A 22,501-nucleotide genomic window follows, 5' to 3' on the forward strand; every position below is an offset into this window, starting at 1 on the left:
CTTGTAGGTTTTCTACCTCTTGAGCAAAAGTGAAATCCACTGCCCTTTTCTCTGTTTTCTTTGATCATGTAGCACCAATGTCAAAAGTATGTGCGTCTTTCTACTGCATAGACAGCCTAGTTTGATGAAAAGATCACCTTTCCTGCAGTGAAATACTTCTTAAAGTATAACATTTTATATAATATAATGTATAGAAATGTAAATATAGTCTGCCCCAACAGTCCCAGTTCCTGTTCCTGAGTTTCAGTGTTCAGCAGATGAGTTGGGGATGTATTGCTGTGTTTGTGTCAAACGCAAAAAAGTCGTTGTTGTGTCTACTTTGCTGCTTTTTAAACCCCTGGTACTCTGTAAGGTATGTTTGATTTTTTTTCTCAAATGGGTAAAGTCACCAGAGAGGTACTGTGAATTGTCTTCTGCGCAGAGAAGTTTGTGCTGCTGTATTTGTGCATCGGTGGTTCCCAGAGCAACAGATGCAGTTGCATCGCCCTGTGATTTAATGCAAGGAGCACTCCACATGGGAAAACTCATTGCCCAGCAAATTAAACCATTACCTCCCCAGTTGGAGTTAAATACGGAGAAATGACTCATTTAATGTCTGATTACTCCCTAATACAGCCATCAAAACAATGGCAACCACTCATTCCCACAAGTAAATTCTGCTTCTTTGCAAAATAAGGGCAGCAATTGGTTGTCAGGGTCACAGTAAAGTTTTATTAAAAGATGCACGCTAAGAACGCAAAAGAAGTCATCTGTTGCGATTTATTATGAGATGGCTCTCTAGTCTGAAGATTCGTCTTCATTATCCAGCCAAGCACCAGGCAGATAACGCTGCCTCATTTGCTTCCCGAGCCTCAATTTTCCCTGAACGATAATGCGGCTTCTCTTTTGTGTGGTTGTGGTAAAGACAAGCAAGCCATTTTCAATATGCACGCAGGATTACAAAGGTTAATCATCAATTTAAAGCTAATCTTTGTTAAATACCAATAGAAGCATGCTGTGTGCTCGAGACAGATATAATCAGGCAAACCCCAAAACAATCCTCTATCTGAATGAAGTGAAAGATGGTTAATCTAGGCTTTACAGCGGGGGTTGATTAGCGAGGAAGGGGAGTATGGCATCACACTTCTCAACTAATGTTCCAGCGTTCCACTTTGTGCTATATTTAGTTGTCGAATCTTTTGGGCTAACCTCAGGAACTGTACCACTCCTCACCGTGCTTTTAAGCAGAATTAGGTTGAGAAGGTCCCCAGCAAAGCATTTTCTCAACGAGGTGAAGTGAGTTCAGTCTCAACCTGCTTCAACTTTGAGGAGTCTGCTGGAGGAAACTCATACGTATCTACCCTTGCCACACTGTTGCATTGGAGTTGAGATAATTATGGAGTTTTAAAATTATGCAAGGATGAGATCCATCTTCCCAGTCTGGGAAAATGAGTAATTAATTTTCTGCTTTTTTCTCAGTTAATATGCAGGCGACTGGGAACACAGGATCCCAGTCATTATCTGGTCTGGTCTGGTGCAACATGTCTGCCAAGTTGGTTGATAAAAATTGAGCTAGTTTCCTTCCATCACACCTTGTCCATATTTGTCAAATGTGGCGCTGTATGATACCAGAACGAAATGACAAAAGGCAGTTGGTGATTGGTGTTTAACATGGGGGACGGACCCGGATTGTTTCATGGACCACCTTCTTCACATCCCAATATGAAATAAATAAAGTCTCATATGAAACTCTTTTTGTCAAATTCTCATGACAAATACAATTTTGAAGCTAGTAAAGGCATGATGACACAACCCCGTGTCACTCCGAAGTCGTCAAATAGCGGTGCTTGGGCAGTGACTTCCAGCATCAGGTACCAAAGACAAAAGCTGTCCTTTAACGTCGGCATGATACACTGTCGCCATTATTGTGTAACAGCGCCTGGCAGCATCAAGGGGAAACGCAGCGGGACAGCAACGTAAGTTAAGTGGCAAATGTTCAAGTAGGGCGGGTGGGAGGGGTGGTGGATCGGTCCAGCAGCCACTGACTTTCACCCAGGAGGCCAATGTCTGCTTCCTGTATGATTGTAAAGCCAAACCCAGTTCTTTTTTTCTAAACCCAACCATGTGCTTTTGTTGCCTAAACCCAACCACATGAGTATGTTGGCCAAACGTAACCATGTGTGTTTGTTGGAAAATGTCCTGTAAAGACAGAAGTGTATTTTGAAAGCAGTGCATCTAACAGGCTGAAGTTAACATGGCATCTCAGAACATCGACCACCAACGCACCCAGGGTACCTTGCACGTCGTATGTGGACGAGAAAAATCCATGACCAACGTCAATATGTGACGGGGTTGGGGTGAGAATGTGTTGGATGACAAGCTAGCAGCGAACACTTCTCGACTGTACTCTGGTCATAAACATTCTCTACAATTTGATCCCTCAGTCCAATGTAAGGAAACCATCAGCAACCAAATATAATTTATTCAGAATTACTAGCGCGGAAAAAGTAGTGACTCCCTACCAGTCCTTAAGTCCAAATATGTGTCCGTTTCTCAACAATTTATATTCATTTACTATGCAAGTATCCACTGATCAAAATATTCAAAGGTCTTTTTTTTCCTTTTAATCAGATTTGTGGATATTGTCACATGGAGTTCATTGCTAACTGTAGGCTAACTTCATTCGTCTAACGGGCCGCAGTTCTTCTGATATGAACCATATTTTCTCGTCTTCCTGCACCATGTTGTATGGTATGCTTGTTTTTGTTACCTTGTTGGCTACAAAATAAAAGTGTCTCCAAGCTTTTTGTGTATTTCTTACCTCTGGGAGAGCCCTTGGAATACAGCATGTGCTCCCAGTTTAAGAGGGGAGTGAGCTCTTTGTGGCCACCGTATAACACACTTTTGAAGGCCTTTTTCCTCAAACTCATGGCTCAGTGTCCTTATGTAGTGTGACATATTTTCATTGCAAAGAAGGTGAATGGTGTCCCCCCTCCAGTCACCTACTGACATAAAAAGTTCTTTTGGTTTCAAAGTATAGGAGATAAAAGTAAAGTTTTATATTATATTTGACAAACTTGTTGACTCCTAAAATAATCTCCGGACAAAACATTGCAGTTCCTATTAACCTAAGCCATTTAAGTCTCCTGGGCAGGAACTTACAATAATGGGAAATAGAATCAGCTCACCTTAATGGCCGAGGCAGTAATTCCATTGACAAGGTAGGCTCCTTTAATAAAGATAAGCCCCTGAGAAAATCAATAACCTGAACTAATTTCGAAAGGACTCGGACTCGTCTAGACAAATACAGCATTCACACCTAACCAAACAAGCCCCACAAACCCGTCTTTAAAAAGCCTTTTCATTGATATTGCTTTGAGAACAAACCAAGGCTGTTTTCTCATCTTCGCTACAAGACACAGTAACAAAGCAGGCCAACAAGCAATCCTGCAGATGCCCTTTTGGTGATTCATTTTATTCACCCATTAGGCCTCTGATGCTGGGTCCACAAACTTCTCTAATTAAGAATTCGTCTTCAGCAAATTCACCCATAAAATGGCCCTCGCTGCAGAACGTGGGGTGATAAAAGGAGTTATTGGGCCTGCGACCTCCTTTGCCTCTTATCTCCCATAAACACTTCAGTTGGTTCTACAGGGCCATGGAGGCGGCAGAATGAGCAATAAGCCAAAGGGGAATAGTGGGGGACTGATGACTTATTCATGAAGAACGGCGCAACATGAGGGCACAGATGAAATTGACAGTGAGAAGTCCTCATACTATAAGTTGTTATGTAGTTCTGATAAGACTTGTCTTGTGCTTGAAGTTGATTAATCTTCGGCCTGGGTTTCATTTCAGCAAGCACTATAGTGATGTTTTGAAGGATAAAATACACAGTGCTTGTGCTCTCTTGTGGGAGATATAAAATAATACTGCATACTCATTAGCCTTAGCAGGGCTCTAACATTAGCTTTTGGGCTCACACAAGCAGAGATGAAGCCCTGCTCTGCTACGAAAGTCACCCTGCTGAAGTGACATGATGTTTTATTCCCTCTATCTTCTTAACCTGATTCTGTCACATCCCCAGAACCGCACATGCACGGATATTGTCATTAAGTCCCAGACAGGTCTTTCCAGCTATTTAAATGAGCCTGAATTCTTCACATGCATCTCACCTAACAATTCTGTTTTCCTTTCCATGTGCATTAAATTCAGTTTAAGGCAGGAGTAATTTTTCTTTTTCTTTTCTTTTTTTTATTCACACTTCATCTCAGTTTGTGCGTGCTCTAGTGATTCAAACTGATGGCAAATCCCACCTTGCTATGCAGGCAGAACACAAGAAGTGTACGCTAGGATTGCATTCAACCTGCTGCTGGTGTTACGTTTGCCAGAAAGAACAAAGGAGAAAGTGTAAAGTAACACAGAGTGCCAATACTTGTGGTTAGCCTTCCTTGAAAATGTGTAAACAGAGCCTTGCTGGTTGTGGAAAGTCGTCTTAAAAGCAGATGTAAAGCCCAGCTGGCACAAGAGTTTTCATTTCCTGTCAGGCAACGGGAAATTTTGCACTGAGGTAACACCGACTATAGCTGCCCAGTGCTACACAGGCAATGGCGTGAAGCAGGCAAATGCTGTAAACAATGTAATGATAGAGTGTACGACAGCCGTGTGGAGCTGTGATGGCGTACATCCTCCCCCATCTCTGCCCAGTCAGTCCTCTGAAGCACTCCCTGCCAGAGAGGCAGAGACTAGGCATGAGGAAATGGAGCTGGAGATTGTTATTATAGATAAACACTTCCCTTACGATCTAGTTTGCCCTGCAAGTAGGAAATTACAAGGATGTTGCTCAAAGTTGGGCACGGAGGCAACTGATTTTATTTGCCTCTGAGGTGCCAGTGTGCGCAGTCACAAACTGGGCTCAGCCTGTCAGCAAATGATGCTGAGCACAGTTTGTGTCCTATCGATGGTCATTGTGAGACTACACTTATTTGTTGAGCTGAAACAAACAGGTTCATAATTTTTTATAAAAAGTATTTTATAGATTAATTAATAGTTAAATGGTAACAAATGTTTGCCTGATATTTGTCTAAATGTACTATGATTTGCACTCGCTGTCTTTTAAAGAATCGGTTTGCAATTTTAAAGTCTTTCAAAAAACAAATGCTGGGTGCCCATATTAATATTAAAACAGGTTTTGCTTGCATAATAATTCCTCTGGTTCATACTGAATGAAAGCCACTGTCCTCATTACAGTCATTTGTGCAAAATGTCATCTTTGTGTTTCCCTGGGCAGCGTTTCCCTCTTGAGCTGCAATGGAAGGATAGTAACAAAAGACATCTGTAGTAAAAAGTCAATAAGTTTGGAAGATAGCCACTTGATTTGCCTTACTAAGTGCTGAGGCCTCATATTCAGGGCTTGACATTAGCACCCACCCGCCCACCCACCCAACAAATCCAAATGATCTCGACAGTGGCTTGTAACACAGTCATTCTCTCTAGCCACTTTTTAAAATGCATCTGAAATGATAAACCTATTGTAATGTGACATTGCAGTCCTACAATTCCCATGAGCACTTACTGCACACAGTGTTTGCTCATTCATTTTATTTGTCCATTTGTGTTAGGCTTATTGCTTTGTGCAGCAGTGACTGACGACCTGAACTAGAAGCACAGCCAATGACGTTTGAGGACTGTAGTCTGTATGTCTGGTAGTCTTTAGTCTGTCTAAATGGCTAGTAACTTTGGAAAACCCATGGCTACAATGGCTGGCAAGCAAAAATGTTAATATTAAGCTCTGCTCGTATTAACTGACTGCTGTTCATCTCCCATCACTTACACTGGACGTACATTAAAAAGAGATCTCTTAAACACATACTTCATCCACAAAATGACCATTTGTATATCAATTAGGCTACTTACCGTGTGTAATCATGATTTGTTATGGAAACTGCTTTTCATACAAGCCTCCATGGTGAACCAAGAATCCAAAAATGGCAAACAGTCTTGAAATAAAGTAATCATGGTCTGCATCAAACAAAAGCAAAACTATATTAAAGCATCCATTTGCAAACTCTTACAAAAGCTTGTTTAGTATAACCCAAGTCTCATTTATCCAGTCATATGCTTAGTACTTCCCAAACACAAGCAACCTTATAATTAAAAACACTTCATGCACGTATGAGTAGCGTGCCTGGGTACACTCAGGGCATGCTTCTGGTAGGTTTTATATTGTAACTTTTTGGGGACAATGCACATGTTTAGGAAGTACCAAGGATACGACTGGATAAATGAGACTTGGATTATACTGCACATGATGTGTGAGAGTTTGTCAACAGACGTTCCCTATTACTTCAGTTCATGAAGAATGTTTGCCCTTTTTGGATACTCCGTTCACCGCTCAGGCGTGCGAGAAAAACAAAGTTTTCCTCATAAATTCAAGGAAACACGCTGTGAGTAACTGATAAACAAATTGTCATTTTATGGTTGATGTGTTCCTTTAATGGCCAATATGAAAAGGAGGAAAGAGCCAGCAAAACCTGTTTCAGCATTAAAATGACTCTTTATTGTTGTCGATAAATTGTGGACCCATCCTTAATGACATGTTGTGGAATGACTTTGCAAGTTTCAAACTCCTGCACTGATAAATGACTGAGGCCACTTCAAGCTAAGCGGTCGGATCCCTCTGATCATGTTACAATCAATGACCAGCATGTGAGGCGACAACTTGAATTACTTATGCAGATGAGGTAGCTCGATACTGTGAAAGTTCCAGTTCAAGGTCATTTGCTGTGGCAAAATGACGTTCCTGAGAGTGCGTGTGCTGTCTGTGTCAGTCTGACACTCTTTCCATTTCGGATCTTCACATCTCACAGTTACGCTTGACTGATTTGTCATTCGCACGTACTGCACAAACAAATTAAGCTAATTGTGGCCCTGCACTAATGTCATAGTCAGGTCATGTACACTGAGGGTCAGTCACTGCAGCCTGACTTTCTCCAACTGCATCTCACTTTTCTGATTGTCAGTAAGAAACTATAGTTTTGTTACAGTTTCTCTCTGCTCGCTGTGTGTCTGGCCACATAGTGTGCTCCCTCTTGTGTGTGTACTGTATGTGTGCCGGTGATATCCCGCTGCAGCAGCAGGGAGCACCATAACCACTACTGACACATCTAACTGTATAATGCTTTGACCTCTGATGCGAGCAAACACAGGACGCCCCTGTGGGAAACGGCTTTAAGTTGAATGCATTATTATCAGCTTGCTAACTGCAGCCTGGTGTTGAATCACTTCAGCACTTGGCAGCCAACAGCACATCACAGAAGGTCCAAATACTAAACCTCCGAGTTCTGCAGTGCTGAATACATATTTGTGATGGCAGGAAAACACTGGCTGTGATCTGTGGCGCGCGCCTACCAATAGGATGCTGTTGTGCCAGAGCGAGAGAGGTTTTCCAAGTAGAACAGCACACACCAGCTGTAGTTTGGGGAAATAAATACGAGATATCTTCGTTGACCTCCTAGAAGAAAATACCAAGCCCCCAGTGTACATATACCTTAGTTAATATGTATCACATGCTTCGCCCTGGAGTACAGCTTGCACAGTGCATATCTCAAGACTTGGCTAAGGTGGGATTACACTAGATGTATTACTTAATGCTGTTTACGAGCTGTAAGATTGATGCTATTTAATGAACAACACTACAAGATCATAAAACTCTCTAAACATTACGCATTTTTCTGCGCTTTACTCATCAGAGCTGTGATGTCTCTGTCAGCACCCAGCAGGCCTTACCATAGTTTTTCTCATTAAACTATTCATCAGATAGGCCTCATCAAAGATTAAGAGTACTCTCACAGTTCATTACAAGATGCCCTGCTTTTTATTTGATGAAGTAATTCATCCATAATGTATGTGTATATTGCAGTTTTGCAGGATGCCTGCGAGACTGGAGAACAGCATCAGCTTTCCAAAAGCTTAGACCCAAGAAGAACGAGAAAAGTTGGCACTTTTGTTTTGATTAAATTGGCATTTTCAGAGTGTTCCCTCTGCGATGAACTGTAAAGCAATTACTTTACATGGAGAAGATCAGACTCATTGTGAGAGAAGGTTTGATGGGAAGAGCTTGATAAGAATTACAGTAGCATTAAACTGGCAGAGCAGAATTAGCTTTATCTTAGTGCCAGTGATGAGGAGGCTGTTGCGGTGGGGAGATCTCGATGCTGTGAAAAGCATAGGTGCTTTATCAGAAGTGGCAGCCTGAATGAGGATCATCAGGCCACTCTCTGATTGAATTCCTTCTCATGTCTGTTGTTGTTTCTGACCGACCACGGAACACTTCCCTGAGTGAGTCAGCGTCCCTGGGATTGGTTGCCTCCACTCATCCAAGGGTGATGAGCAAGTCAGCCTATTTTATCTGCGAAAATGCCTCCTGGGAATTCAGACAATGTCAGTTGATGCTTGAAATAAATCTCTGAGCATTGACAAATGTCAAAGCTAAACTGGAGGAAGCCAGGGCCTGGGTATGCAGCAGGGTAACAGAGAGTGCTAAAGCGATCTGGTGTCACTTGAACAATAGTGATGTTTTTTAGGCTGGGTAACTGGAGGGGCAATGCCATGGCGGAATGACACTTTGTGGTCGGATGCAGAATCGTTTGACCTCTGCAATTTCTGCACAAATCATGAAAACCAAGAACATTTCCTTTGTTTCCTTTGTTGATACAGAGCTTCCTGCAGATTTTGCCAGTATAGCATAAACATATATTTGTTCATGAGGCACAGGCCTTCATCAAGTCGGGTAGCTCATGTTCTACTTGTGCACAGATGGCAGTGGGCAGAAGGATCGGTAATTGGAAGAGACTGTGTTGCACACTGAACCACTCTGCAGGAAAAAAAGAGCTGAAAAGAGCATTACACTGTGAAAGTTTAACTCAACGTATAGAAGATCACAGTTAAAACACTGTAATTAGTGCCTGGGGCAACATGCGTCTGGGTGTACTAGCAAATGACAGATCACCTCCCCTTGAAGTCCGTAATGAATGCCTCTGCTGGCATGTGGGTGTGGATTAGGTCATTGTGTTACTCATGAGCTCCCGAAATAGCCATCTATTGCTTACCATCAGAGCTGCAGTGTAATTTCTGTTCAAAACAAGGAAATGTGTGAAATGCCAGCCTGTTCTCATCCCCAGGTCGTCAAATACCAAAGCTCATCATCCCCCTCAGCATGTGGTACGGCCACCGAAAGCACCCTTTGGCATCATCTCTTCAACACATTCTCATCGCAAGTCGTCACATATTGCCGCTTTGTCAGTGGACTTTCACATGTACATATTACACACTCCTGCATCTGCTGTTAACATTTGTGGATGCTGCAACCAATGCTGGGACGTCAACAAAAGCATGTGGTTAAGTTTAGGAAAAAAACATTATGGTTTGGCTCTACAATCATACAGACACTGGGCCTCTGGGTGAAAGTCCAAGGTTTGTTGGACCCATCAACCATCCTTCCCACTGGCCCTATAGGGACTATTCAGCTCCTCATTTTGCGTCATCACCAGCAGTGGCTGAACCTGATGCCATCCAGCGGTGTATCATACCACTGTGACAGGTGCCATCTGGCTGTGTTATGAACTGACGCCACTCATCCTCATCCACATAACATACTACCGCAAAAGATGGCTTTTGGCATCAGTGTCTAACTCCAAATCACTGAGTGAGAAAAGACTGCTCTATGAGATGCACCAGTCTTTCAACTATCTCCAATGCAAACCCATCCACAGCAATATTTGACAGTGAGAGCAATGCATGTAGTATAAAGAGCAAGACAGTCCACATAGGGCGGGAAGGAGGGAACTTGGATGGGTCAAACAAAGACAGGACTTTCACCCGGGAGACCAATATTTTTGTTCTGTGTGAAACCAAAGGTCAGTGCTGTTTTAACATAATGTTATGTAACTTGTCTGTCACTTACTTATTTCGCACAGGTGACGTATTTAATCATGTTATATATATATTTTCCCCAAAACATGATGTTTTTTCTAAACTTAACCAAGTAGTTTTGTTGCCTGATTGTTTGACAACGTTTATCACATGCTAGAAGGTGTTTCACCCAGGAGACAACTGTGCGTCACATACAGGCACTAAAGGGTACATCTTATAGAGAGAAAGCATCAGTATTTGACAACCTGAGATGAGAACGTGTTGAAAATGCTGCTAAGGTGCCACATAAGATCTTCTTTTTATTTTCAGCAAACACCTGTCCTAATTTCTCAGACTTCTCAGACTCAAGGTTTAAAGTCTACTGCACCTTTCCACCTTTATCCGATTTATAATAAGTCCTATCAGACCCATCAGACAATGAAAAGTTAGTAGACCAAGCCACTTATGTGTAAGGGTGGGATGCAAATTGGGGATTCATGTACGAGGGGATGAACAGAGAATCAAATGTGGGTCTGGGGATCGATGATGGATCAGGGCGTGTCGCAGTGAGGAACTCAGTGAGTGAGACTCCAGATAGGGGCACGTCTCAGTGAGGCTCCACAGCTTAATGGCCCCCCCTCCCTGTGGTTCCTGTAATGAGAGAGAGGGATGAGAGGAGGCAGCTGTGAGATAAACGAGACAGAAAGGGGTTAAACACACCTTCAGAGGTAGACACATGAAACTTAGAGTGCAGTGTGATCTATGTATGTTCCTGAACCGAAGAAAAACTGAAAAAGATTTATACACTTATGTGATGATAAGAATTGAATTATATACCTCTATCACTCCAGTAAAAAAAAAAAAAAAAAAAGTTGATGACGTAAGTGCAGAAAGTGCTAAAATTCTATAAAATTAGTCTGATCCACCAGGTGGCCCCAGAGGAGAGTAGGTTCCAGTGGCATTGCAGTACAAACAGTTGCCAGTTTATTAGGTACACCGAGCTAAAACTAATGCAGTCCTCCCTTTATGAAGGTTATAATGTTTGTTTTTTGTTGAAATTGTTGTAGACACGTGTTGATTCCACTTCATGATCATTTTTGAGGATGTACTTTGTGGTCTACATACAAACACAGCCAACTTTTTTAGGTCATGCTCACCATCACAGTATCACAAGACCTCTGGGTCTTTATTCAGAGAAAGTTGATGATGCTCTCAGGAGCTTTCGCTTTTTTATCGTGGGAAGTTGCAGGTTAAATGCCTTGCTAACAGGCAACTAAGTCAAGGTCACCACAGTTTTCTAGGGAGGCGAGAACATTACTCATTCTCCAACTGCATGTTTATTTGACCAGTCTGGAGATTGAAAGTGGCAGCTCTCTGTTCTCCAGCTACCACAGCCTCTAACTTATATACTCACCAGTAAGTGGCTGTGATTTACCAGTAATGTAAATAGATGAGGATTAGGACTCATTATTTCTTCACATCATGGTCAATCTAGCGTGGTTGGAGGATTGAAATGCTCAGCAGTGCTCAAGGTGTCCCTTTAAAATCCCTTGCATGCTGATTTCCTCAGTGCTTTCGACACTTACTGGTTTTGTTCTGGAGTGCACATAATATGCCCCAAAAGTTAAACATGTGAATAGAGTGTCTTTTGGTTATGAGACATATGATTATGTCTCTAAGGTAAAGGTTAAGAAGGGAAGAGACGATCATCTCTATGTGTTGAGTAGCTAAAGTCTTGTAGCAGAAATTAATAAATCGAGCCAGGAATCCCACTGTGAACCAAAATGCATTCATAATTTAAAACCCATCCTGGACGTGGGAGTAGTTTCAGAGTTACAGTTGGATGTGTGTGGGTGGATAATATATTGTACTGGTTTTTTGAGGGCCTGTTGGAAAGAATGGCTGAGGAAAAGAAGAAGGAGCAAAGGGGAAAGTGCAGAAGAAAACAGAGTGAAGGTGAGTGTGTCTCTGCGTCCCGAGTGATAGTTTGTTTTTGGAGGGGAGGTCACTGTATCTTACAAGAGATCATCTAAACAATGCTGTGAGCTACTGAAACAGAGATACAAGAGGCTGAGATGGAAAAAGAAAAAAAAAACAGGAGATAAGGAGGTTTGTCTCTGCACTTCATGTTACTTCAGATTACATATTTTTCTGCTGAGAATAAAATAATATCCAACTTTTATAGTCGCTGATTTTGTGCATTTGTGTATAATATGAATAGTAACAATGATTAATACTTTTAACTTCCACACTTGAAATCAGACCATTTAATAGCACAAAAGCCAGCCTTTGTAATCAAGCTTTATTGCAGTAATAATGATTTTGTACTAACGTGTCTAATGAGGGCCCATTAGAAAAACAAAGCTGCCCTGTGCAATACCTGCTGCCCGCCACAGTTAATGGCAGGGGGCCCTGCTGAATATGAATGAGGGTTTGTTCTGTAGACGTATAGAGGCTGCTGTTTGGGTTAATTAGTGGGAACCTGGTTTTTCTGTGGCACTGAGAACCTGTGGAGCCCTTCTCTTAGCCTGGTGGGATATAATGAACGGCGTAGATCTGTCGGCTGTGCTGTCAGCTCAGGCGGTGGGCAGCACTTTTGCTCTAGTGAAAGACAAGTTTTAAAGCCCAGATAATGGTCGGCAAGTGCAGCTCTTGTGTGGCGAGGCTCGGCATCATGGGTTCAAGTGGGAATAGGTTCGATTTTGTTATATAAGCGATCATGCCTTTGTCTGCACCGAGTTCCATTTTCATTCTGACTTATTCATAGTCATACATCAAGAAGCATTTCCCAGTGTGAAAGGCAGGGAGACATCTCGAGCATCTCACCAGCCAAGAAGAATTAATGAATTTATTAAGTGAAAGTGTTTTCAAACCAGAATTAACTTCCTGTCGATTTAATTGACAACAGGGGCATGACCCATTTGCTTCCTGTCTCGCATTGATTCCCTCTCATTTCCAAACTGATTGAACTTGAACTTGGTCAGTAGCCCTTAGAGTTAGATAACAATGCACTAAGGCAGCCTTTATGGTATGAGACACACTGGGCAGTAGCATTTTTTGATGCTCCGAGTGACTGCTGTAGTGTAAAGAGGAAGTCTGCATAGGGTGATTAGGAGAGGAGATGCATGGGTCAAATAAACTCCAGACTTTCAGCCAAACTTGTTGTTGCCATGGGTAACAGTATCACGTCAATGTGTCAAAAAGTCTGAAATATTGTGACTGTCACAATATGAATTTTTCACATCAGATTAAAAATTATGCTGGTATTATTGTGAATTGTATGTGTAGTATACTGTGCTAGGGACGAAATGTCAAGTCATGTATGTGATGTATGTCACATGACATAACATCACGCTACTAAAAAACATACTTATTTTAAACCAAACCAAAACCAAACCAAAGGGACTAAACCTGAAAACAAAGTTTTCTAACCTATCCTGGAATGCAAAATCTGTTGCCTCACTGTGACTGGGCACATTTTTATTTAAGCTAACATGAAATTGCTGTGGCATTAAAAACTGAGTCGTCAGCCTGCTGTGACTAAAAGAATGCGAGTGATTGCAAAAATCTTTTAATGACACTGACAAAGATACCTGATCAGCCTAATGAGGTGAGCGTTGGCAGCCAGTGTGTAAGGTAATAAAAAAAAAAGTATTTGACAAAATGGTGTAAACGCTTCAACTTGCTGACCACTCTGTCCCTAGCATAGCCAGTTTCGTCCGCATTTCACCACAGCTAAAAGTCACCTTGCCAGCTCTGGTATGCCCGCACCGTCATGTTCACACCTGCAGGGGATTAAGATGGTTCTCCTCCACAGTCCCTGAAGGAAATGCTCAGAAGCAAAACATGTAAACAGCATATGCAAAAAAGTGACCAGAGCCAAGATTTGAATCCAGACTGTCTTGCTGTGAAGCAGCAGTGCTCACACTGAGCCCCCACACACAGATGCTGTATCCTACTCCTCGACTCAGTGAGGCCATAGTTCTTCCCTGCCAACCTGCACTGTATAACCCTCCACTGGCCCCACAGTGTTCAGTGGAAATAGTCTTGGTTAAGTGGTCTGCCGGATAGCGTGACTGCCATGTGCCGAATGAAAAGCTGGAAAGATATGCATCAAGTGCTGAATAAAGCAATAAGGCCCAGTGGAATGTGAAACAATGGCTCCTTCCAGGTGGTGGTGTGCTGTGAGAGGAGTGGGGGGAATTGGATGAGACAGAAAGCTCGTCTGGCTGCCTGGCTGTTAGCATTGGACTTGGCAGCTCTCTGCCAGGGAAACGCTGACAGGCAGGCGCGCCTGTCACAGCACATAAGTGCCTCCTTGCACAACCCCAGGCCCTGTAGGGCAGGTCAGCTCTCCTGCACTCAGCTCACAGGCCCAGTCCCACACTCAAGCCACGGATCGTAGTGTGAAGCGAGGGCATGTGTCACAGCCTTTATATGGTTGAAAGACTCTGAAAGGTGAGAGAAAGGCCACTGGTGACATTGTAGAGATGTGTTGTTCACATTGGTAGTTTTACTTCTCACGTACTCTGCTTAATTAGAGGGAGCTCTGTGATTAAACTGTACTCGAGGTAGAGTATTTCTGCGAGCGGAGACATAATTAATAGTAGCAGTTGGTCACTAAAAACAACTGAAGTGCACAGATTTCAGCTAAGTTATTTTTTACATGCTTCATAAATCAATTATCCTCTTCAAATATAATTTACTGACAGTGTCTAAACAATAAAATTACTTATTACTTTCATATCAGTTGGAAATGAGTTTGTCTCAAAATCTGTCTCGTATTATTTTTTAATTACATTTTATTTGATTTATTATCTCCGCCAGGCATAGGGGCTCAGGCGTGTGCGTATCCATCTGTCCACAATTAGTCTCGCAAACTACTGGACCAATCGGCATATAATTTTGTGTTCACATTCATGACTACATGCTCTAGGATCCTTAGTGGTTGCAGTGATTCATAATTGCTGAAAAACCTGTTTTAATGACTGTTTCAAACTGTCATCAACTGCTAACATCTCACTCCTCTAAACCAGCAGGTAGGGGCCGCAAATTTTATTTAAATTGGCTCAACTTAAAACAACACGCCTTACCGTCTGTTGCATGCTGCATTTTGGCCTTTGTTATGCATTCGTCAGCAATCCAAAGAAAAGTTTGGTCTCAGTAGAACAGGAGCATCTGCTGATTAATTCCATACCTGATATGTTAGGGTCCACTAAAGTTAGGTAGGAAACTAGATGAATAAATCACAGTTTTTGTTATCTTTTCTGCCATCTTGACTGTAAGGGAGCTGGAAAGGACAATTTCACCAGGTGCGGCCCTCCACAGTCAGGGTACAACCCAGTTTTGTTCCATTTGCTGCAGTGCGTCATACCACACTGGGAGTGGTGGAGCATTTTGCATGCACAATTATATAGACGTGCAGATTTTGTTGATTTGGTCATTTTTGCTTGTTATTTGTGCTCGTGCTAAGCAAGTAAGCAGGCTACATAGTTAAATATTTTTTTTGTTCTGTTTTTATTGTGTTTATTGTTGTTATTTTCTACTATATTGTGCTGTAGCATCCAAAGTCCACTTATGAGCGACATGGATCATAGATCTGTGTAGCATAGCTGTGTTTTAGTTATCAAAAACTCATCATCACTCATCATCATAATTACATTGAATCTGTATTTCATACACAGTGTCTGTTAGCAGAACTCAATCTGCTCTGTGTAATGCATTAGGCAAAAATAGAGGCATGTGTTTTTATTAGTTTCTGGGATGCTTTGGAAACATGAATTACAAGAACTGTCTAGAGTGGCTGCGGTCAGATTGGGAGCATGTGGCCAGCTGGCGGGGATCTACACTCTACTGAGTAACCTTTTTTTAAATTTATTTTATTACAGTTTTTAGAACCAAACTTTTTAGCCTTACTTTGGTATTTTATTGTACAAACTTACTGAGGATAAGGAACATGGAAATGTCAAAAGATGATATTTCATCAGCCTCCATTTATAAAAAGGAAACAGAACAAGCTTTCTATATTTTTTTTTACCAGGAAAAGTGGATAGAAAAAACTACAAAGAAAAAAAGTTCGGAAAAGTGCAGCCTCCCCGCTGCTATAAAAGCCACGCAGTTTCACATTGCTTTAATAATTTAGCATTTTAAACCCCAATAGATGTAATTACAGTAAATGCCATCTACAGAGAGTGACGCAGGAACTCAGCATCTGTATGGGGAAGATCACCTCCTGCATGCTAAAACCTTATCACAGTGTGTTGAAGGGAACTCTATACAAGAAGACCAGGTTTGAAAATCTATTCAAAATGATCTGTAACCCATTTTTAGCCTACAATATAAGTGATGAGTAATATGTGCTGAACACACAATCTGTCTGCCGTATGTATCCAGAACAGCACTCTGAACTTGTGTGTGCGTGTGTGTGTCTGGCAGTCTGTTCCCAGCCAGGGAATATCTGCGTTTGTTTAGATTACCTTACCGTGACCTTTGCTGTTGGAGCTGGATGTTTGCATAGCCCGGCCCCGTTGCTTTGACTAGCACAGTGTAAGCAACAGCACTCTGAGCTTGTTTTCCTCATGAAGGTATCTGAAGACTTTTGTTTATTTTAAATTAATTCCATGACATTTAAAAAAAAATGTGTTCTGCTATTTCAGCTCATGGCTTCTTGCTACAGAGCAGGGGAACATTTTTACATATGCTGTTTCTTGGTTAATAGAAGGCAAAGCATTTGACAAGAAGAAGAAATAATAAAATACAATCCTTGTAATAAAAGATAAAACAAAAAAAATCTGAAAGAGACAAGACAGCAAATTTTAATTTTCCCATGGTTGTGAGGGGCCCTTCAGCCACACTGTAAGTCTGATTTAATGCTCTAAATCCCTCTCCTTGTGTTTGCTGAATTTCATTGCCCTAGTATTGATCTTTTTTGACATGTATTGAAAATCAAAGTCACCTAGAAGTGGGAACTCTGATTTCCCGCAATAAATTTGTCTTTATAAGTCTCCAGATGCTTTGATTTCGACGCTGCAGAGAGGTATCGATTCAGGTGTGGATCTTGACATGGCAAAAGAAAGACGGAGCACTCTGGCCTCATCTCCTGGCCTTCAGCCACACTTGCATATCTCGGACACATTTTCTAACGAGCTGTCTGGCTAAATGTTTTTCAGCCAGAGAAATTACAGTATCAATTGAAAGTGACTTTATAGAGTTAGAGGAGAAAGCAGATGGGAAGAGGGAAGATGAAAAGAGACTCAAAGAAAGATGAATTGAGATTATCCTTTTGAGATGATATACTTATAACAGACATGGATTGTATTTATGGCTCGATTGCTTTTTCAGGGGAATGAGGAAAGTGCCATTTCAGTGTAATACAGACATTCATTCTGCTTTGTATGCCTGAAATCTGAAAGCCTTTTCTTCTTCTTTTTGTCTTTGTTCTTCCCTACAGATGTGCTGTGGACTGCCGATGATTTCTCCTCCTCCTCCGGTTCAAATTCAATGGCAGACAAAGACTGCACTTCTCCCTGCTCTTGTTATCACTGAGCTCAGAAAGACAGATCTGGTCCACAGCTAAACCATTGTCTGCTTTTCTTGCTCCTGTCTCATTGCCAATCTCTGCTCTTCATACCATCACCATGGCTTGTTTCCTGGCATCTGCCTTTCTTCTGGTTCTCCAGACATACGCTGCACCACCCGAGCTTGTCCAGGCCGGATTTGGCATTACACTGGACCCCATGGACCTCGATGCTGGGCTTGTCAATGTCTCTGGAGATATAACCTCATCTCCACCCCTAGGGACTAGTAAAAGAGCCCCACACAGTATCATTATTGGGGTACGCAAGGGGGGCACACGAGCACTGTTGGAGATGCTGGACATACACCCTGAGGTTGCTGCTGCTGCCACCGAGGTGCACTTCTTTGATTGGGATGAGAACTATGCCAAGGGCTTTGAGTGGTACCGTGAGTTGATGCCCTACTCATACCCTCACCAGATCACAGTGGAGAAAACTCCAGGTTACTTTACATCAGCTCTTGCACCAGAACGCATCTGTGCCATGAACTCATCCATAAAGCTGCTGCTGATCTTACGAGACCCATGCGAGCGGGTTATCTCCGACTACACCCAGGTGTACTTCAACCGGCTGGAGAACCACAAGCCAGTACAAGCCATTGAGAACCTCCTAGTGCGCAACGGAGCCCTGAATATCCGATACAAGGCCATTCAGAGGAGCCTGTACGACGTCCACATGCGCAATTGGCTGCGCCACTTCCCACTGGAGCAGATACACATCGTAGATGGGGATGCTCTGATCCGTGACCCCTTGCCAGAGCTTCAGAAGGTGGAGCGCTTCCTCAACTTGCCTCCAAGGATAGTATCCTCCAACTTCTACTTCAACCAGACCAAGGGGTTTTACTGTATCAGAAGTGACGGCCGAGAGCGCTGTCTGCATGAGTCTAAGGGACGTCCTCACCCGGCTGTCAACAGCACTGTCCTCCAGCAGCTCCGCTCTTACCTACGGGAACACAACCGAACCTTCTTCAGGCTGGTGAAGCGCACCTTCGACTGGCAATAAGGATCCCAGATCACAAATCGGACTCAAGGGAGCCACTACCTTGTCTGTGATGAGGACAAAAAGGGGCATAAAGCACTTTACAGAACTGACATTTAAAAACCCCTTTGAATAGCCTCTTAATAACTACTGTTGTGGTCTCTGGTTTCAGCAGAGCAGTTCTATATTTACACAATAAGGCAAAAAAAAAAAAGAAGAAAAACTGTAACTAGAGGCGTAAGATTAAATGGAAGAATCTCCAAGCTTAATAAGTCATTCTCTCTGTGCTGAAGGCGTTTAAGTGATCAAATTGCAGCGAAAACAAGTTTATGAAACTGATGAACTTTTTTTCCTCTCTCTTGTTTGATATTCTTGTTCTTGATAATAAATTGTTCTGCTTTCAAATGTAACAGAAAAGTGGCCTGTTTCTGTTTCTCTCCATTTTCATTTAGGCCATCAAAAACCTCTGAGCCCTCTCACCTGTGTTATTTAGGGAGTATACCAAGATAGGCAGAGGCATTAGAATAAGCCTTTGATTTGCTGTGGTGGAAGGTAGACATTAATGCAAGGAAATGGGTACCCTGGAGCAGCGCTTTAGTAGTACAGGAATCACTAATGGCTTTGGACATTGAAGGTAGCCTGTGCCTGCAGCTAAATCAGTCAAATCTCCATAGTCAGCAAGCTGAAATCCAGGGAGCTGCTGTTGCATTTTGCTGCTGCTCTCCTCAACAATTTGCTCAGGTGTTAAATGCAGTCATTAAATCATGTGCTGTAAAACATTTACAAATGATACTGTATCTGCTTTTTCCTGCCACATATTATCTTTTTCCTTAATCATACTTCACATGCAGTTTTCCCAGAAACATCTTGTCACCCCATACACAACAGATAGTCATGGGTCATGTTTCTTTCATTGATTAGGCTTTAAACAGCAGCCAAAGCTACAGCTCCACTGGGATCTGATATTCATGTGATCTCCCAGCTCTGTCTGCTGGAATAAGCACTATAACTCTCCCGAGGCATGTAGTCGTTGATGCTACATTGGATCTATATCCAGAACAGAACAGGGGAGGAGGGCATATAGCTGTGGGCTGCATAGAAAAATGCTGAATATTTATATGAATAACGTAGTACACTGGTGACCTGGGGTTTTAAATTATAATTAGACTGGAAAATTGTATGATTTTCATGTGTGTACACAAGTACTGTGTGATGGCAAAGGCAGTGCTAAATCCCCCAGAACTCTTCTTGCTCAGGGACTTTTCTCCCGTCTGCTCACCAGGGGGCACTTGGACTCCAGAGTAACTCATGAGGGAACAGCGTGAGGGAAATGTGTCTAGATGTGCTCTTTCTAGGATCCCCTCTGTCGGTGCACACACAGGTGAAGGGCCTGTGACAGTTACCTCCTGACCCTGGCCGCCGCCTGTCTGCTCTGGTACGTATCACCCAGCCGCTCATCTGGAAGAGAACGACGCGGCACTAGCAGCCTCATTTCACTGCCACATCAGACACACACACATATACACACACTTTACCAATCATTCCCAAGGTGTTACATTGGTGCAGCACAGTGTTTCCATTAAGCAGGTGGGCAGGAAGGACAAAAGGGCATGTTTTGCTTACAATATGAGAGCACACACTGAACAAATTCCCATTTATAGCCTTTATTTATTTGAGGCAAAGTTGACTGAGTATGCTTGCTGTTGTGCAGAAACACTGGGAGCTGCACAGTGTATCTGTAGCTGTCTAATGTTGGGCTCAGAGGAACTGCAGTCAGCAATGGGTTGTTTAAGGCTAAGGATTTTTTTTTATCAGCAAATCCCCTGAAGCCCATATCATTGCAACAAATGCAGTGATATGACTCCTTTATGTTTCTCTGTAGCTAAGCTTTAATACAGGATTCAAGCTGTGACTACAGCAGCTTTTTTGTAGGATAATCTGATGTTGGTTTGTTCATGGCATTGTTGATGATGATAAAATGCTAAAAATAATAATACTGTCATAGCAAATGTATCCTTGTTTTATTCCTAATGTGGTAAAAACACAGTGGGGATTTAGGTCTGTATTGTGTTATCCTTAAACAAGAGTCTACAGCAGGGATGCTCAACTTGCTTTGCTTGGGGGCCACTTTTGCAAAATAACAGGAGGCCAGGAGCCAGTTTCTGCACTTTGAGAACATTTGGGAATCCTCCTCTGGCCCTGTTTTATAAACAGGCTCTATTTTGATGTGTCTCTGTGCACCCCTGCACTTAAGTACAAAAAATAAATAAATAAATAAAAAAAAGAAAAAATCCCAGTGTAAATCAATTTACTCTCATGTGAATTAAAAAATGGTTGACAGCCACCCAGCACCCTATCACAGGCCAGAATGGGCCCACGGGCTGCAAGTTGAGTATTATTGGTCTACAGCAATGCCAGTGGCTCTGTCAGTATGTTTCCATGCACAGTTAAGTCGTGCTACGGTTATAGCTCGAATAGGCCATTTAATTGGACTACTGTCCTTGTCCCAGTATACAAGCATGGGCGGGAAATCGATTTATTGACTGAAGTATGTCCGACTCTGCTGCAATAGATGGTGATATGCCCCGTTTCAGCTTGTTAGTATTTTACCCTTTTCTGGTTGACCTATTATGCCATGTACCAAACAACCGACAAACAAGTTAGCTACAATTAGCTAGCAGCAAACTGGTACCATGGTGGACAACATTACAGCATTGTACCATCCATCTATCTGAAAATGCAATGGCTCTGGATTTAGATTTTGCCATGTTGTTACCAGCTTCTTCTTTTTCTGTTTCGCATTTAATGCTTTCAGTGACACACTGTGAAGAGGCAATCCTTATCCCGAAGTTACGGATCTGATTTGCCGACTTCCCTTAACTACCTTGATCTAACATGCCAGGGGCTGTTCACTTTGACACCGTGTCAAAGCCCGGGGTGGAGTCTGTGGAGCATGCGCCGAGCGCCTCAGCCAGTTTAGGTCTGATTGACTGTATACATGCAGGAGTAATTCGACTCCCAATCACATTTTCTGGATGTGTTAGTCCGACTTTGAGAAATTCAATTTGGTACAATTTGAGTCGCACTAACATGGTTACATGTATTTCAAAAGTCTGGTTTTAGTTGGACTAACACCATAAATCTATTTTCTCTAATGTCATGTAAATATACTGTGTGAGGCTGCACAGGGTGCCAGTGCTAAATGCTAACAGCATGCTAACATGCTTACAATGCTAAAAGGCTGATGTTTAGTGCGTATAATGTTTACAATGTTCAGTATTGGAGTTTAACAGGGCAGCATGCATTCGTTTAGTTTAGCTTAGCATGCTAAAATTAGCTAATTAGCACTAAAGACTGTACATCTGAGGCTGATGAATGGGGCCTGTATGTCATTTGCTGTTACAAGAGTAAACAATTCGACAAACTAAAATTTTGTTCCAATGATGGCACCATATGGAAAGTTAAGGGCGCACCAAAGCTGTAACAAGACGGGGGAATAAAATTTCTGCACCAAATTTTATGGTTAGCATCTAGCATCTAGCATCTCATCAAATTTAACTCAATAACACAAATGTCAACCTCATATTGGCACTGTAGGAGAAAAGTCACGGGATTCCCAGAGTCAGTTAAGATTCATCTTCTGGGGACCATACATGTCAGAATGTAAAAACTGTTATGGCAATCCATCCAAACCCTATTGAGATAATTTAGTTTAAAACCCGCAGTAGATCTTTGGGAACCAGTGGGTGGACAGTTCACCTACAGTACAGGCCAAAAGTTTGGACACACCTTCTCATTCAATGCGTTTTCTTTATTTTCATGACTATTTACATTGTAGATTCTCACTGAAGGCATCAAAACTATGAATGAACACATGTGGAGTTATGTACTTAACAAAAAAAGGTGAAATAACTGAAAACATGTTTTATATTCTAGTTTCTTCAAAATAGCCACCCTTTGCTCTGATTACTGCTTTGCACACTCTTGGCATTCTCTCCATGAGCTTCAAGAGGTAGTCACCTGAAATGGTTTTCCAACAGTCTTGAAGGAGTTCCCAGAGG

General features: G+C 42.2%; 1 protein-coding gene across 1 annotated transcript in view; it reads left to right on the top strand.

The window, feature by feature from the left end:
• Window positions 1–18,913, top strand: part of hs3st1l1 (heparan sulfate (glucosamine) 3-O-sulfotransferase 1-like1) — a 34,334-nt gene extending 15,421 nt beyond the window's left edge. The window contains exon 2 of the mRNA XM_033612799.2: window positions 17,339–18,913. Coding sequence (XP_033468690.1) covers window positions 17,526–18,464 — 939 coding nt within the window. The 5' untranslated portion in view covers window positions 17,339–17,525 and the 3' untranslated portion in view covers window positions 18,465–18,913. The remainder of the gene's footprint in view (window positions 1–17,338) is intronic.
• The last annotated feature ends 3,588 nt before the right edge of the window (window positions 18,914–22,501 follow it).

The sequence above is a fragment of the Epinephelus lanceolatus genome, chromosome 17, assembly GCF_041903045.1.
Source record: "Epinephelus lanceolatus isolate andai-2023 chromosome 17, ASM4190304v1, whole genome shotgun sequence".
Taxonomy (NCBI): domain Eukaryota; kingdom Metazoa; phylum Chordata; class Actinopteri; order Perciformes; family Serranidae; genus Epinephelus; species Epinephelus lanceolatus.